The sequence below is a fragment of the Portunus trituberculatus genome, chromosome 41 (assembly GCF_017591435.1).
Source record: "Portunus trituberculatus isolate SZX2019 chromosome 41, ASM1759143v1, whole genome shotgun sequence".
Taxonomy (NCBI): domain Eukaryota; kingdom Metazoa; phylum Arthropoda; class Malacostraca; order Decapoda; family Portunidae; genus Portunus; species Portunus trituberculatus.
This window is the reverse complement of record NC_059295.1, coordinates 37,170,427-37,189,522: the sequence shown is the minus strand read 5'-3', so window position 1 is coordinate 37,189,522 and position 19,096 is coordinate 37,170,427. Positions and strand designations below refer to the sequence as shown.

Below are 19,096 nucleotides of genomic sequence, written 5' to 3'. Positions count from 1 at the left end.
GTAGTGGCTACAAAAGTGAGAGAAACATGAAGAGTATAATTGAGTGAATAGTCACATAGAAGATCATGTATTGAATATTTTGAAGAAGTTATCTTATTCTTGAAGATTTTATTTTTAGGAATATAATTCACAAATGTCAGGATCTATGAATGTCAGATGTCATCAAAAGTACACTCATCTACAGACTGAAAAGGGGGAATATCAGTCCAATAAAGCCAGTTGTTCATAAGTACTGACTCTGATGTTAGGTTACATTGAGTGGCTTGTGTCAAGAATTACATTATGATAAACAGGAATAAATACAGTATAATGCTTGCTGGCTGCTACTGAACCAGATTTACTTGAATCAACTGAACATTTCACAGTATACATATTCAGTAAGTTTAGATTTTGCCTTACAGATATGTGAAATTTTTTCTACACTGTATGTTTCACAAACCTGGTTCACAGATGCATCAATCTCTAACTTTTCAATCTACTCAATTTTTTGTGCTACAGTTAGATTCACTCTCTTCCTTTTTTTCTACTTTTCTCCAGATGGCATGGTTATAGAAAATTTATATAATTCATATACAGATAAGAAAGAGTGAAAACCATGGAGCAATGAGTCACGTGTGTTGTTACACTGATGTAAACAAAGTGAAGTTTCAACTTGTATCCAGTGTTGCTACCATTCCATCCATAGGGAAGAGGACTTATAAATTGAATTGGCTGCTCCAGATCTTGTCCACTGTTTCTTAAATCCATTGTATCAAGGCATGAGTGTACTCTTGGACAGAAGTTATGGAATCTTAGATCACTTATATAATATCTAATATCCTGGGGGGTGATAAGATTTATGTCTTGTAATTTATGCAAATTAATTATTTGTTTGTTTGTTTTCCAGTGGACCGCAAGCCTCAGTTGTCATACATCATTATTCCAGTATCATGCAGCCTTGTGGTCATCATTATTATAGTTTTTGGGATTTCATACTTCATTCAAAGCAGAAACAGGTACTTCCAAATTACAATATTCTTCATATAATGAAATTTATTGCATTTAGTCTTTCTTTATTGCCCTAGGGAGAAATAAATTAGTTACATAGTTCTATTCTTTTCCAGTCTACTATAAAGAGCTAACCATAATTTACTGTTGAACCTTAATAACTCAGACCCTGATAATTCGGATTTCGCAATAAGTCGGACTCCAACCGCAGGAGTAAAGTCTGAGTTTTTTTTTTTTTTTTTTTTTTTTTTCTATGGACATTATAAAAGATCTAATTCCAACTAAAAAATTGCATTTTTGTTGTAGTTTGTAATGATACCAAATAAAAGTGGATCAGAGTTTATACCGATTTTGTGAAAAATTTTGAAGTGTAAAAATTTACTTTTCAATATATTCGCTTTTAAAGATTTTTCGTAGTTTCATCCTTGTTTTGTTATTTGTATTTAACTGATTGACATGAAATTTTCACACTTGATTGTGTATACAATAGTGACTTCCTGGAGCATGATAGAATGATAACGCATCAGATCCCTGCTTCTAGATAATATTATTCATTTGTACTGAGGGTTGGAAAGGCGCCATCAACAGCGTCATGGCAATCTGCTGTTTTACTACTGAAATGGACACTCTCTGAGTCATTATTTGTGTGTTGAAGTGAGATAATGATACAGTGAAGTATTTATTACTCGTCTGCTCCAGCTTTATACGTGTCTCAACATAATCTTTTGTAATAGTGTTATTGTGAGAATTATGTGATGTATAGTTGTGCATGATGCATGTAGTGAGAAAAAACAGTGTTTGAAAAGATAATAGCAGTCTTATGATGTAGAGAGATGGTGGAGAAGGTGGCAGTGAGGCGATCGTCTTGGAGTGTGAGATAACATGTGTCATGGAGGGGAGAGGGGAGGCGAGGATTCAAGGTCCACATGTCTCCCAATGTTACGTTTGTTTGTTTCTTGTTGACTTCTCTTCTTGAAGTTTCTGATTCTAATCTTCATCAATTTATGACTGTAAGGACATTATTTCTGACAACTGGACACGTACGTACTGTGTAGGGCGTGAGTCAGGCTCTGACGCAACTGCATGAGACATTTAAAAATGCCTTCCTGGTAGGTAGGTATTTGATTATCAGTAAATAAACTACACCATTGAGTAATTTAAGGTCTGAAGGTTTCAGAGAGACAATCGTAATCCCAAAATTTCAAATGCCCCAAAAATTAAATAAGTAAATCTGCACCATTTATCTTTATTTTTTTTTATTTATTTATTTATTTATTTTTTATTATTTTTTTTTTATTTTTTTATTTATTTATTATTTTTTGTTTTTATTTATTTATTTATTTATTTTATTTTATTTTATTTTTTTATTTATTTATTTATTTTTTTTTTTTTGTGTGTGTGTGTGTGTGTGTGTGTGTGTGTGTGTGTGTGTGTGTGTGTGTGTGTGTGTGTGTGGAGGGTGGGGAGGAATTCGGATAAGTTTGTCGGACCAACCTTTCTCCCTGTTAGTCCAAGTTAGCGAGGGTCAACAGTAGATGTAATATTATTCTGTCAATTCAACCATCAAATTACCCTTGAAAACCCATGTGACTGAAACAAGTGTCTTTTGAAAGTAAATGTAATGTGGCCACTATTTTTCAAAGTCCACAGAGATGATACAATTTATTCATATGAGTGTTTTTGTTATTGATAAGGTAAAAATCATGTTAATCTTTCAATGGAACTCTAAAACTACCCTTAAAAAAACATGTTTTTTTGAACAAGAATCTTTTAGAAATACAAATTTTTGGGCCACTTTTTCAAAGCCCACAATTTTTAGGCCCTTTGTTCATAAGACAGTTTTTGCTTTTGATAAGGTAGATATCAATGTAATCTGTTAATAGAACCATCAAACCTCCCTTAAAAACCCATGTGACTGAAAAAAGTTTTTTTTTTAAATATAGATTATGTTGCCACAATTTTCATAGTCCTCAGATATGAGGAGCTTGGTTCATATGAGTGTTTTTGCTATGTATAAAGTAGAAATCATATTAATCTGTCAATAGAACTATCAAATGACCTTTAAAAACCCATGTAACTAAAACAATAGTCCTTTGAAAATATAGGTTTTATGGCCACCATTTTTTGAACTTCGCAGAGATAAGAAATTTTTTCGTATGAGTTTTTATCCTATTGATAAAGTAGTACTCATATTTTCAAGACAGAAAGAGGGACTAGCTCTATTTTATAACTCAAGTCTTTTTTTTACGAAAGCAGTAGACTGATGTATTTGTTTCTGGGGACTAGTATTATTGATCTGTATAATATTCATATATCGAGATGAAAAGAGATTGTATTCATAAACCAATATTGTAGAAAAATTATTCAAAAGCCAACTCTGTACAGTGGTTCCTCAGAATATAATTATTAGTAATTCTGGTATGCTGCATGGATCACAAAGCTATTTTTCCCATAAAAGTAATGAAAATTTAATTGATAAATTTCTTGACACCAAGAAAATCCATTAATCCAGACACTATGAATTATGCTAAGTTCAGTTAGCAAATAAACACAACTATCACACCTGCTCATTGCATTTTGACCATGATTAAAATCCAGTTTGTATTTATTTTTTTCAGATATTCTGTTGAAGTAGCAGACTTTGATTTTGGTGCCAGCGAAGAGACAGAATACAAGACATTGTGTGAACAACTAAAGGAATCTCTGCGACAAGCACTCTCAGGCCAGGACAGAGAAGCAGAGGAGGATAATAAGTGGATGAGTCGTTCACACATGGTGGAGAGACCTCGGGTAAGGGATTATGGAACCATGTCTCGCTGATGTTAGGTTGAGTTGTCAGAGGTTTTTCAAATAAGTCTCAGGTAGTTGTTGTGTACATAGCTTATTTAGATTTTTGTGTTGTGAACCTATATCTTGAAGAAAAATAATTAGTATGAGCTGTTTTTTTGCTAATACATAGATTGCATGTTGGGGAAAAAAATATTCAAATTAAGGTCCTCCAACAAAGGGATCATATAAATATGAAAATTTAAAAGATCAAGTGAAAGTAATGAAAGGGCACCTTGATGCTAAAAGATAGAATTACTTTAGAAATTTTGCAAGAATGAATTTTATGTTTTGCAAATAAAACCTCATATTACATCCTGGTAACCAAATGTTGGTGTATTCTTGCATTATTGTGGCTTGAACGTGTCAGTTTTACATAAGCAATAACTTTCTTGCATTGAGTAATGTTTTTACACTTATGTTTTTGAAAAAGTGGGTTGGCAAATGCAGTATATTAGTTTCAATAATTTTTTATAATAAAACTACTACATAGTTTTCCCCATAGATTTTTGTCTTCTTTACATTAACATTATTAATATTAATCTTGTGTGTGCATTTTACACTAAGTGATCTTTTGTTTACATATTGACATGAAAAATTCTGTCCAACAGTTTGCTTAAGTAACAGCATTTATTGAGTCGCTTTTAGGTCTTATGATAATAATTATGTGCTATACTCTTTAATGCACAGTAGTGGGAAGTCTTGGAGCAAACCTTACTCTGCTGAGAAGTACTGCCAGTTTGATAAAATCCAGTCTTAGCAACCTTCAAACAAATAGGGAGAGGGTAGGTACTATATGGTATGAGTCAGTGATGATTCACTTATCCTTTGATTATTGTTCTAGAGAGATAAAGGAATTCTGTTTTGCCACCATTTGTCATGTGGCACTATAGTTGGTATTAAGGAGCTGAAAAAAAACTAGTAGCCATAGCAATACTCTTCTGTTGTGAAAAATCAGATAAGGAGATAAGTCAGGAAACCAATGTTTCAAGATAATCGGTAGAACTCGGAACAAAGCATTTCATGAAGCAAGCACTTTGAAATCCCAGCTATGAAAAACATTATCCGGAAATACTGTGCTTGGTTTTTTTCTGCACTGTGAGGCAGTACATTGGCAAGTAGAAAAGGTTCTTCATATAGTATCATGGTAATTGAAAGAAAAGAACACAAAGTTGATGAGTGAGTTGAGATTATGTATATCTTCAAGTGTTTGTCATATCTATTGCTGTGTGTTTTACTGGTTGTCCTGAAACACTGGTATTGCTATGGCTGACAGGGGAGGTTCCTTCAACCCCTTGACACCAACCATTGTGCCACACTGTCCAAAAGAGTCAATACTTTTTGACAATATATATTGCAATGAAATGGGAGTCACAGATCTCCTCAAAACAATATCCTATGAACAACTCACTCATGTTTCTGGAGTCCTCACTCTCCTTTCCTCCTCATCCCAAGATTGCCAAGACTTAATGCCAGATCAGAAAAATGTTTTGATGGTGTATATCAAAATGGCAATATTTCTTAGCAGAGTAGTGTTCATGCCGAGACTTTCTGCCGCTGCTGTATGTTAGGCATCAGAGAAAAGCTCCTTATGATATATTTAGTACAAATTCAAATGGAAGAAATTGAAAAGTTGTGGAATATTTATTGATTATTTTTTTCTTTTTTTTTCATTCAATAACTTCATATATATATATATATATATATATATATGGATATATATATATATATATATATATATATATACACACACACACACACACACACACACACACACACACACACACACACACACACACACACACACACACACACACACACACACACACACACACAGGGGTCAGTATTGGCACCAATACTTTTCCTCATTTGTATTAACGACATGCCAGAAGGAGTGAACAGCTACATAAATCTGTTTGCAGATGATATGAAACTGTGCAAAGTTATAAAGCAAAAAGAGGATTGTGAAATACTGCAAGAAGACCTAAATAAGATATGGGAATGGAGCAAAAAGTGGGAAATGGAATTCAATGTGAACAAAAGCCATGTCATGGAAATGGGAGAGAGTGAAAGACGACCCGTGGGAATCTATAAGATGGGAGATGGAGTAGAACTGGAGAAAGTAAAAAAGGAAAAGGACTTAGGAGTGACGATGGAAGAAAACAATCAACCAGTAAGCCATATTGATAGAATTTTAGAGAAACATATAATTTGCTAAGGAATATTGGAGTAGCATTTCACCACATGGACAAAGAAATGATGAAGAAATTGATAAGTACTATAATAAGACCCAGATTGGAATATGCAGGAGTAGTGTGGACCCCTTATAAAAAGAAACACATAAGGAAATTGGAGAGACTACAAAAAATGGCTACAAGAATGGTTCCAGAATTTGAAGGGATGACATATGAGGAGAGACTAAAGGCTATGGATCTACCAACCTGGAACAAAGAAGGAGAGAGGAGAGCTGATACAAGTTTATAAATTGATCAACGGAATGGACCAAGTGGATAATGAGAAACTGATCCTGAGAGAAGAATATGACATTCGAAGCACAAGATCGCATAGTAAAAAGCTGAGAAAAGGAAGATGTCTGAGAGATGTTAAAAAATATAGTTTCCCGCAAAGATGTATTGAGACGTGGAACAGTTTAAATGAAGAAGTAGTGTCTGCAACGAGTGTGCATACTTTTAAAGTAAGATTGGATAACTGTAGATATGGAGACGGGGCCACACAAGCATAAAGCCCAGGCCCTGTAAAACTACAACTAGGTAAAACTAACTACAACTAGGTAAATACGCACACACACCACCGCCACCGCCGAGAGAGGAAGTCCTGAAAATGGCTCATCTTCGGCTGAGGATGGGGGAGAAGGAGAAACTGCCTATGGTGTTTGCAGGGCCCGGGTATCTCTGTTGGGTATAGTTAGTGTCCTGTCAGTGTCCTGCTCTCGAAAAGTGCAGAAAGTGGGCCATTTTCAAGTTAAAATGTGGAGTAGTCCCTAACCAGAGAGTGTCGGTGGTGTTTTGTTTTGTTTTGGCCGAAACAGCTGGCGGTAACATGACGTCCACCCCTAGAAACGCGAGAGATTTCGAAGGATTTGTGACCACTCCAAGTGGACTAAACAAATTAGACATGGACTCAAGAATTCAGACATTAGAGAGTAAGTTTCTAAATATTAGATCTATAGAAGAGAAGTTAGGGTTATAGCGGAGAATGATACCTTATAAAAAGAAATCTACATGTTAACGAAGGAGAACAAGGAATTACTGAAAGAGAAAGTGGAAATGGAAAAAGAAAATCAGCATCTAAGGAAACAATGTGACGAAATGAAGGCTAAACTACTTGAAATGGAAAAGAAAATATCCTAAGGTGACTTAGGGAAGGAGGAGTGCCTCAACCTAATTGATGCTAAAATGAAGGAAGTGAAACCTGAAAACGAAGAAGTACAGAAGTCCTTCAAAGAGGTAATGAAAAGGAAGAAGAAAATAAAGTGATTACACAGAGTGAAATGGTAAAGGCACTAAAGGAAAATGAGTATGTGGTGAGAGATATTGCTGAAAAGAAAAATGTGTGATCATAACAGGTTTGAGAGGAAACTAACAGGAACTGGCAAGATAGGAGGGATAAGGAAAATGACAGGATTAAGTCTTTACTGAATAAGATCTCCGAGGAGGAAGAATGCCTATATGCTGAGGTAGAAGAAAGTGTGAGATTAGGAGCTTTTGAAGAAGGCAAGAATAGACCATTAAAATTGAAATTAAAGTCTCAGGTGGCAGCTGAGGCCTTGTTGAGGAGGGCCTTGGAAACTTAAAGACTCTGAGGAAACCAAAACAATTTACATAAGAAGAAATATGTCACAGGATGAAAGAATGAAAATGAGAGAGCTTGTAACTGAAGTGAGAGAAGAATGAGGAAAGAACAGAGGAGGAAAAGACCAAGTTTTTTGGAGGATGAGAAATGGGAGGCTAAAGAAGTGGTGGATAAAACAGACGGAATAGACAGTACACAGACTGAAACATGGAAGAAAGAGATTAGGAATGGAATTCAAGTGACATACACGAATATAGATGGATTTCTGTCTAAAAGGCTAGAATGTATGGATTACCTAAGAAACAGTGAACCGGACATAATGTGTGTGGTGGAAACAAAGTTAAGGCCCAAAAAAAAGGTAGATTGGTTTGATGTAAAACACTACAAAGTATGGAGAAATGATAGAAAGAATAAAGGAGGTGGTGGTATAATGGTTTTTACTAAAAAAGATCTGATAGTGAAGGAGGTGAACTTTAGTAAGGGAAATGAGGAAGTGATAAGTATGGTAAGAGGGACATTAATATTATAACAGTATACATACCACCCAGAACCAGTGCTTGGAATTATGAACAGCATCAAGTGGTGATGAGAAATACTCTAGACAGAATGAAGCAAGAACTCATCAGAAAGGATAGAGTGATGATAGTTGGGGACTTTAATTGTAAAGAAATAGTGTGGGAAGACTACGAAGTGGTGAATGGTGGTGAGTGGGCAGAGGAATTGTTAAAGGTAGCAACAAATAACTTGATGACACAGTGGGTGAGATCACCAACAAGGTGCAGGGGACAAGATGTTGCAGCAAGGTTGGATTTGGTATTTACCAGGGCATCTCTAAAAGAGGAAATTGAACATGAATGTCCCTTGGGGAAAAGCGATCATGATGTCCTAAGCTTTGAGCTGGATACAGAATTAAGCATGGAATAAGATTGTGGAGTACAAGGAGGAAAAATTAAATTATGTAGGGCAAATTATAACCATATAAGAGAGTTCTTTAATGAAATTGACTGGTCCGTGGTATACCAGGAAGGGATATGCAATTGAAATATGATAAATTTATGGATTTATATAACTCTGCTGTGAAAAGTTTGTGCCATATCACAGAAAGAGGACTTTAAATAATAAACAGTGGTTTAATAGAAATTGTGAAGAAGCAAAAAGAACAAAGAAAAGGCATGGAAGAAACTTAAGAAAAACAGTGATGTATTATCAAGAGAAGTCTACAAAACAGCAAGGAATAGATATGTTGAAGTAAGGAGAACAGCACAAAAGGAATATGAACAGAGAGTGGTGGAAAACTGTGATAGTGACCCTAAAATGTTTTACAAATTCATAAATGGAAAACTAAATATAAGGGAGGCAATAGAAAAGGTAAAAAAATGGGGAAGAAGTATATGAGGATGCTAGAGATATAGCTAAAATTTTGAATAACAACTTTTGCAAAGTGTTTACAAAGGAGGAGCATTTTATGGGAGGAAGGCCTACGGAAATAAAGCAAATGCAGGACATCATGGTTACTAAGGAAGACGTAAGGAAAATTATAAGCAATCTGGATATTAATAAATCAATGGGGCCTGATGGCATATCTGGGAGGTTGCTAAAAGAATGTAAGGATCAATTGTTGAACCCCATATTTGATATTGTGGATACCTCCATACGAACAGGATTAGTCCCAAAAGAGTGGAAAAGAGCTGACATTGTGCCTATATATAAGAATGGTAGTAGAATGGAACCGTTAAATTATAGACCAGTATCGTTGACTAGTATATTGTGCAAGGTATGTGAAGAAGTAATTAAAGCTAAGTGGAGTGAGTATCTAGAAAGTGAAAACATTCTGAGTGAAAGGCAGTTTGGTTTCAGAAAAGGAAGATCGTGCGTATCCAATTTATTATGTTTTTATTCAAGAGTGACTGACATACTACAACATAGAGAGGGATGGGTGGATGCTATCTACCTGGACTTGAGAAAGGCCTTTGATAAAGTGCCACACAATAGACTGATGTGGAAACTAAAGAAGATTGGAGGAGTAAATGATAAACTAGCAAAATGGATGGAAAATTACTTAGTGGGAAGAGAAATGAGAACAGTGGTGAGAGGAAAGAAGTCAGAGTGGAAAAAGGTAACCAGTGGAGTTCCACAAGGGTCAGTGCTTGGTCCCATCATGTTTTTTATTTATGTTAATGATATGCCAGTAGGAATTGACAGTTACATGAACATGTTTGCGGACGATACTAAAATTATGAGGAGAGTAAAGAATGTGGAAGATTGTAACAAGTTACAGGAAGATCTTGATAAAATATATGAGTGGAGTAAAGAGTGGCAGATGGAATTTAATATAAACAAGAGCCATGTTATGAAAATGGGAAGAAGTAGATACAGACCAAACAAGGATTGAGAAAATTCAAGAGACCAATGAGGAGAAAGACTTAGGAGTAACCGTGCAAAACACTCTGTCACCGGAGAAACACATAAACAAGATATTTTGGAAAACATATAACATGCTTCGAAATATTGGTCTTGCATTCCACTACCTAGATGAAGGAATGATGAAGAAGATACTATGCACTTAATAAGACCCCAGTTAGAATATGCAGCTTGTCTGGTCACCACACATGAAGAAAAATGTGAAGAAGGTGGAAAGGGTACAGAGGCTGGCAACAAGGATGGTACCAGGACTCAGGAGTTAGACTATGAGGAAAGACTGAGGAAGCTGGGGCTGACCACATTAGAAGAGAGAAGAACAAGGGGTGACATGATAACTATGTATAAATTGGTGAACAAGATTGACATATTGGACAGAGAATTGATAAAGGTGACCACAAGTAATCATCTCCGAGGACATAGAAAAAAACTAATAAAAGACATCTGTCTAAATGACGTGAGAAAGTACAGTTTCCCGCATCGTAGTATTGATAAGTGGAATAAACTGAGCAGTGACGTCGTTGACGCAGTGTGTGTCAATTAGATGAAAGAGAGATATGACAGGATTAGACAAGGAGACAGGACACAGAGAGCTTAGCTCGGGCCCTGTAATACACAAATAGGTAAATACACACACAGAGTTATACATAGACTTATGTACATTTCTTATTTACTCTTTCCTTTGTCATAAGTGGATCATGCTTGAAGGAATAGTAGTGGGCAAACATGTTCCTTATATTTGGATCACTTGGTATTTAGGAGTTGTGTCTCATGAAACAATATATATAAATATTTTTATAGATATATAGATGGATGTTAGCAAAGAAATGGATAGAATACAAGAAAATAGGAAAAGTTGCTAATATGAACATATCGTATGCTTCGGCATGAAAGATAATACTTGAGTCATCTTAAAAAAAAACACGAAAAAGAGGGTTGTCTTAGGACACACTAGATAGAAAAACAATGGCCTTAATTTTTTTTGCAAAATACCATTGTATATAAACAACAGCCTTATATTATGACTTTTAGGAAACTAGATACTAACATGGAAATTTGCTGGCATTGTATATGCATGGGTAAAGCAGAAGGCTGTGAAAATTTTCCCCAGTTTTTCCCAAAGCTGAAAAAGGAGCTATATAAAGTTTTTCAAGGCATGGATCCCCCAAGTGAAGTGGCAATGTAAAGCAAACTGGGGAGAATATGAATCTTTCAAGCTTGCAATGTTGATGTAGAGGGATGAAGCTTATATACTGAGAAACACTTGGAGAATGTCAGTGTATATGATCAAAAGAAGCATGATATATATATATATATATATATATATATATATATATATATATATATATATATATATATATATATATATATATATATATATATATATATATATATATATATATATATTATCAGAAGATTATGGCTGACTGTCCAACTTACAGGTGACACAAAGCAAGGGTTTGCTTATGGTAAGAAAAAAAACTGATCGTACCACACAGTATTTTTCATCATTTCCGTCCATCCTTCCGTTTTCTTGATGATGTACAAAAATATCTGGTGGGAACCTTATATGTAGGTTAAGTTTTGTGCTTGAAGATTCTTGGTAATACATTCAAGGTATTGTATTCATTGTTTTGGTATATACATCACTGTCTCAGTTGTTTGGTACTCACAGATCCAAACTTCACCACAGACGATTTGGTAGTTTTGCTTACATCTTATACACTGATATCATTTAAACTATTGAATTCAGACTGAAATTTTGGGGTTGTCTCATCTGAAAGTCATCTTATCTGCTGAAATATATGATAATTGGTCATAGCTGTATCACTTCTGCAGAAAACTGATTCTGCAATTTCAAAGTGTGATTTTGTTCCCTGATTTGTATATTTTAGTTCTGTGTTTTCATTTGCTGTTATAACATAAAATAGATATTTTTATACATATCTAATTCTTTATTCCCTCTCCTATTTTACTCTTAATGGTGTGGTGTTTGACCATTTCTCATTTCTTGTGACACACACACACACACACACACACACACACACACACACACACACACACACACACACACACACACACACAGTGTCCCTTGAGAGGTCACATAAAATGAAACATTGTCATTCTAAGTTGGAAATATTGTGTGATGAAATGTTTTCATGCCATGTGTAAGAAGTTATAAGACATTTAAATATGAACATGCTAAGAATCAACAAAGAGGGACAAAGTTTTTTTTTTTTTTATATATACGTAGGGAAGAGGGCCAGCCAAGGACAAAAAAAAAAAAAGTAAAAAAAAGGCCCACTTGAGTGCTGGCTTTCTAAAAAGTGTAAAAAGTGCCAAAACCGGCAGCCAAAATTAGGGGAGCAAATGCCTCGATACCTCCCTCTTAAAAGAAGACAAGTTGTAGGAATTCGGAAATACAGATGCAGGGAAGGATTTCCGTAGTTTACCAGTGAAACGGATGAATGATTGAGAGTACTGGTTAACTCTTGCATTAGAGAGTTGGACAAAATAGGGATGAGAGGAAGAAGAAAGCCTTGTGCAGTGAGGCCGCAGGAGAAGGGGAGACATGCAGTTAGCAAGATCAGTAGAACAGTTACTATGAAAATAGCGATAAAAGATAGAAAGGGATGCAACATTTCGGCGGTGGGAGAGGCTGAAGACAGTTAGTGAGAGGAGGGGAGTTGATGAGACAAAGAGCTTTCGATTCCACCCTATCAAGCAAAACTATGTGACTGGAACCCCCCCAAACATGCAAAGAGTACTCCATGCAGGGACGGATAAGGCCCTTATACAGAGTAAGCAGTTGGAGGGGCGAGAAAAACTGGCGGAGACGCCTCAGAACTCCTAACTTCATAAGAGCTGTTTTAGCAAGATGAGATGTGAAGTTTCCAGTTAAGATTATGAGCAAAGGACAGACCAAGAATATTCATTATGGAAGAGGGAGATAGTTGAGTGTCATTGAAGATGAGGGGATAGTTGTCTGGAAGGTTGTGTCGAGTTGATAGATGGAGGAATTGAGTTTTTGAGTCATTGAAAACTACTAGATTTTCTCTGCCCCAATCTGAAATCTTAGAAAGATCGGAAGTCAGGCGTTCCGTGGCGTCCCCGCGTGATCTGTTTACTTCCTGAAGGGTTGGGCGTCTGAAAGAACGTGGAAAGATGTAGGGTGGTATCATCAGCGTAGGAGTGGATAGGGTAAGAAGTTTGGTTAACTCTTATGTTCTGGCGATCGTATATGAACGATTGCATCAGTGCGTCCGTAGCGACGGCGATCGTTCCCGTAATCAAGAATTTTTGCGCCTCATGTTTGAGCTCCACGCGTGGTTTCTCGAGTCAGATGGCGAGGGGAAGTATCTGGCTTCTTTTTCCACCCGTAGTGTTGCCACTAGGTCTGTATATTTAGGGGTAACGAAGCTATTCTCCCATTCTGAGGGTGACACTTGGCAACCCCAGCAACCCGCCGTGTCGAAAGCACCCTGATAAAGAGCAAAGGGACGTCTCAGTTCATAACTCACTATGGAACAAGACAGATAATTTTTATTTAGCAGTGCTTCTGAGCCTGACTACAGTGATAGTGATTATGAGGAAGAAACTGAAGAAAGCGAAGACAGCAGTAGTGAAGACTCGGAAAATGATTCAGAGGATCCACCTGTTTTCTCAGAACAGAGAGAAGACAGAGATAGTGGTGATGGAGAATACACTCCAAACATCGTATTGAGAACCCAGAGTGGCTCACGGAGACGCTGGCATGCCTCTCATGTTCTGGGAAGACGATCAAGGGGGCGTGTGTGTGAGAGAGAGAGAGAGAGAGAGATGATACCTACATGTTATTTGCTTGAAACTTGATATGAAAAGGGGTGAAAGAATACTCTCTCTCTCTCTCTCTCTCTCTCTCTCTCTCTCTCTCTCTCTCTCTCTCTCTCTCTCTCTCTCTCTCTCTCTCTCATTGGAAGTGTACAACTTCTCTTCCAAGATGAGAGAGAGAGAGTGTGTGTGTGTGTGTGTTTGCGCGGTGTCATCGCTCACTGAGCTATTTCTGCTTGACAGATCACATAGCGGGCGGAGGAGGAATCCTTGATAAGGCAATAACTAAACTTTCAGAGGTCACATTGAGCTAGAAAGTACATCATTGTATTCAGAATAACAAAGAGAAAATAGTTATTAGTATTCAAACAGTCTTCTGACAATTTCTAGGTTTACCATTTTTACCCATCATGGGATATTGGAAAATAGTTTAACCCCTTCCCAACAATTTTTTTGTTAAAAACATTTTTTTCAGACTAATTTTTTTTATTTTGGTTCTATATAGTATTTTTCATGGTGATTATGAAAACAGCTTGTAATTACTGTTTTTCCTCATTTTTGTGGTTAACTTTTTATTTTGAAAATACCTTTGTAGACATATACAAGTTAACTCGTCTTCCTATAAACTCCAAGCTCTCCCCTCACCTCCCTCCTCCTCCTCCTCCTCACTTGTCGAGAAATATTCATTGTCTGATGAACTGGCAATGTCATCAGAAGTATTCAAGCTTCTGAGGGAAGGTTCATATTCGCTATCTTCCTCAGAACTAGACATTTGGGGTGTAAATTATTTGAAAAGGGTACAAAAAAAAAGTGGTAGTGTGAATGAAAACAACACCCATGTGACGACAGTGGTTGCCGGAGCAAGTCTAGTAAGAGCGTCCTTGAAATCCCACCGCTCCACCCTGTCGCCTCTGCCAGGCGTATGATTTGACGAGAATACTCGTTTCACACATAGAATGGCTTAGAAAGGCTCAGAATCGACGAGTATATATGTCTGTAGCTGGTTTTCGAAGGTCAAGTTTTAGACGAGTTTACTCGTTGACGACTGAAAATGGAACATTTAGTGAAAACGAATATATACGTCTGTAGCTGGTTTTGAAGATCAAATTTTAGACAAGTATACTCGTCGATGACTGAAAACGGAACATTTAATGAAAATGAGAATACTCATTTCTGCCGAGGAAGGGGTTAATCACCGGAACATAAGGGTTAAGAAGGTCATTAATGAATAATAGAAAGAGAGTGGGTGACAGGACAGAACCCTGAGGAACACCACTATTAATAGATTTAGGAGAAGAATAGTAGCCGTCTACCACAGCAGCAATAGAGCGGTCGGAAAGGAAACTTGAGATAAAGTTGCAGAGAGAAGGATAGAAGCCGTAGGAGGACAGTTTTGAAATCAAAGCTTTATGCCAGACTCTATCAAAACTTTTGATATGTCTAACGCTACAGCAAAAGTTTCATCGAAATCTCTAAAAGAGAATGACCAAGACTCAGTAAGGAAAGCCAGAAGATCACCAGTAGAGCGACCTTGATGGAAGCCATACTGGCGATCAGACAGAAGATTGTGAAGTGACATGTTTGAGAATCTTCCTATTCAGGATATATTCAAAAACTTTAGACAAACAAGAGATTAAAGCTATAGGATGGTAGTTTGAGGGGTTAGAATGGTCACCCTTTTTAGGAACAGGCTGAATGTTGGCAAACTTCCAGCAGGAAGGAAAGGTAGAAGTCGATAGACAAAGTTTGAAGAGTTTGGCCAGGCAAGGTGCAAGCACGGAAGCACAGTTGTGGAGAACAATAGGAGGGACCCCATCAGGTCTCTAAGCCTTCCGAGGGTTTAGGCCAGCAAGGGCATGGAAAACATCATTACGAAGAATTTTAATTGTAGACATGAAATAGTCAGAGGGAGGAGAAGAGGGAAGGACAAGCCCAGAATCGTCCAAGGTGGAGTTGTGAGCAAAGGTTTGACAAAAGAGTTCAGCTTTAGAGACAGAAGAGATGGCAGTGGTGCCATCAGGATGAAATAAAGGAGGGAAAGATGAAGAAGTGAAGTTATTTGAGATGTTTTTGGCTAGATGCCAGAAGTCTCAAGGGGAGTTTGAGTTTGAAAGATTTTGACATTTTCTATTTATGAAAGTGTTTGGCAAGTTGAAGAACAGACTTGGCATGATTCCGGGCAGAGATATAAAGTGCATGAGATTCAGGAGATGGAAGGCTCAAGTACCTTTTGTGGGCAACCTCTCTATCATGTATAACACGAGAACAGGCTGAGTTAAACCAAGGTTTAGAAGGTTTAGGTTGAGAAAAAGAATGAGGAATGTACGCCTCCATGCCAGACACTAACACCTCTGTTATGCGTTCAGCACAAAGAGATGGGTCTCTGACACGGAAGCAATAATCATTCCACGGAAAATCAGCATAATACCTCCTCAGGTTCCCCCAACTGGCAGAGGCAAAACCCAAGAGGCACCTTCGCTTTGGGGGATCCTGCGGAGGGATTGGAAAAATAGGACAAGATACAGAAATGAGATTGTGATCGGAGGAGCCCAACGGAGATGAAAGGGTGACAGCATAAGCAGAAGGGTTAGAAGTGAGGAAGAGATCAAGAATGTTGGGCGTGTCAGGAATATGAGTAGGGTGTTGCACCAGTTGCTCTAGGTCATGGAGGATAGCAAAGTTGAAGGCTAGTTCACCAGGATGGTCAGTGAAGGGAGAGGAAAGCCAAAGCTGGTGGTGAACATTGAAATCTCCAAGGATGGAAATCTCAGCGAAAGGGTAGAAGGACAGAATCTGCTCCACTTTAGAAGTTAAGTAGTCGAAGAAATTACTATAGTCAGAAGAGTTAGGGGAGTGATAAACAGCACAGATTAATTTAGTTTGAGAGTGACTGTTAAGTTGTAGCTAGATGGTGGAAAATTCAGAAGACTCAAGAGCGTGGGCACGAGAGCAAGTTAAATCGTTGTGCACATAGACACAACATCCAGCTTTGGAATAAAAATGAGGATAGAGAAAGTAGGAGGGGACAGAGAAGGGGCTACTGTCAGTTGCCTCAGACAGCTGTGTTTCGGTGAGGAAAAGAAGATGAGGTTTAGTAGAGGAGAGGTGGTGTTCCACAGATTGAAAATTAGATCTAAGACCACGAATGTTGCAGAAGTTAATGTAGAAAAAGTTGAGGGAGGTGTCAAGGCATTTGGGGTCTTTAACAGGACATTTTTGGTCCCATCCCCAGAGGAGGACTCCGAGGCATTAATATTATCGGGTCCCATTTTTCTTTTAAATTTTGATTTGAAGTGAAGGGTGTATGTGTGATAAGTGCATGTAGTTTTGTGTGAAGAAGGAGAGTTGTCTTTAGAGGGTAGGCTGTGACTGCCCCCTTGAGTTGTGAGACACAAAGGGAAACATTCAGCGAGATCACAACTAGCTTTAATGGAAGGTTCACAGCACCCCCTGAACTAGTGCTATTAGATCTCTCTGGAAGTAAGTTATTGTTTCGGTAGGTGTCTACTACCTCCTCCTATAGTTGCACGGTGCATGTTGCCTTCTTGAGGGTGTTACTTTATTTCACATCATGATTTTCACAAAAAATAAGAGTAGATTCAGTGTAACTTTGTGGCAATTAATAACTTGAACTTCATATGGCAGTAACAATAACCAAGATACTGCAAGGCAGGACTGTGTAGCTGCTTGCCACTGAGGCATGTTCATATTTGAATAAATGTTCTCCAACTTCTTAATAATGACATTCAATGCATTTTAAATGTAGAATGTTTTCCACTTAAAATGCCTGGTCTTTCATTTCCTCTCTAGGCACCCTACATATGTATGCATTATTTTTTTTTTTTTTTTTTTCATAATACTTGCATAACTATGAATTTTTCCAAAAACAACAAAGAATATGATTTATAGTGTTTATTGCACAGGAAGGAATATAAAGTTTCTTTTAATGCAGCTGGAACTTTTATCCAGAAATTGCTGTTTAGGGAAATTCATGTTTGAGAAGTGTTTGCCATGCTACTTTTCACATAAATTTATTTTAGTCTAGGACCATGTTTAATATGTATGACCTCATTAACAGTTCAAATTGCAGTTGCTCTGTAATAATCTAAAAAACAAATAACTGAAAATAAGATTACGAGTTTATAGAGGATAACTATAAGTTTATCTTTTCAGATCCTTGAGGAAGAAGACTAAATTCTTGCCTAAATGTGAGACAAAGCATAGTTTCTTGCTACTAAAGCAACTAGTAATCTGGCAGTTATGTTGAAAGAAAATAAAATGTTCCAATTTGTGTTATTATTACCAGTCTTGTGATTGGAGTGTGATAATAGTATTGTCTACAGCTTATATATATAATTTTTCATAGGCATGAAATCCTTTATATATATATATATATATATATATATATATATATATATATATATATATATATATATATATATATATATATATATATATATATTAGAACTATGATCTGTGGTGAGGAATGGGCATATCATATTGTAACATATCCATTATTATTACAATGATGACAAGTATTTTTTCTTTATGCTGACACACATGTACGGGTAAAGGCTGGCTGGGTGACCAGCAGGCAACCGTGGTGAAATTACACACACATAACACCATTATATGTACGTAGTAGGGTACATGATAATTAACATGATTAGTTCCAGTATAAGATTCTTTATGGAAAGTGTGCACTATGGAAACTGAAGAAATTGTAGGAAAAATTTATTGTTTCCAGGAAACCTTAAAAGCAATATAAAAAAAAATCCTCAATAAAAAACAAAATGTAGTATAAAAATTTCCATAATAAATGAAAGACTCCATCAAAAGGAACACAGTTGCACTATTGCGTTTGAGATATCATAACAGACATGTACAGCATCCTAAATTTCTGCCGAGTTTTACACATTATCATCCTGAATTTGACGCTGCTTTGACAAGTAAGTTCACATTTATCTACTGTTGGCATCATGTGTATACATACAGTAATCCTCTCCTAACCATTTCTTACCCTCCTCCTTCCTACACACACATTCTCTCTCTCTCTCTCTCTCTCTCTCTCTCTCTCTCTCTCTCTCTCTCTCTCTCTCTCTCTCTCTCTCTCTCTCTCTCTCTCTCTCTCTCTCTAAAAGTTGAAAAGTGAAAAGGATGAAGCATATATTACATAAAATTAATGAGAGAGAGAAATAGAGGTATCACTTCCTTGACTCTTATCCCTGACAGAAAAGAGGTG

At 36.8% G+C, this 19,096-nt stretch overlaps 1 protein-coding gene across 2 annotated transcripts in view; it reads left to right on the top strand.

Moving 5' to 3' along the window:
• The window catches only part of LOC123517127, a 48,588-nt gene extending 29,882 nt beyond the window's left edge, over positions 1–18,706 (top strand). The window contains exons 8-10 of one of the 2 annotated variants that reach the window (XM_045277056.1): positions 887–995; positions 3,606–3,777; positions 18,028–18,706. In XM_045277056.1, the coding sequence (XP_045132991.1) occupies positions 887–995; positions 3,606–3,777; positions 18,028–18,048 (302 nt within the window). In that variant the 3' untranslated portion in view covers positions 18,049–18,706. Of the gene's footprint in view, positions 1–886; positions 996–3,605; positions 4,318–18,027 lie in introns of those variants that run through there. The other variant, XM_045277055.1, reaches the window with a different exon arrangement.
• The last annotated feature ends 390 nt before the right edge of the window (positions 18,707–19,096 follow it).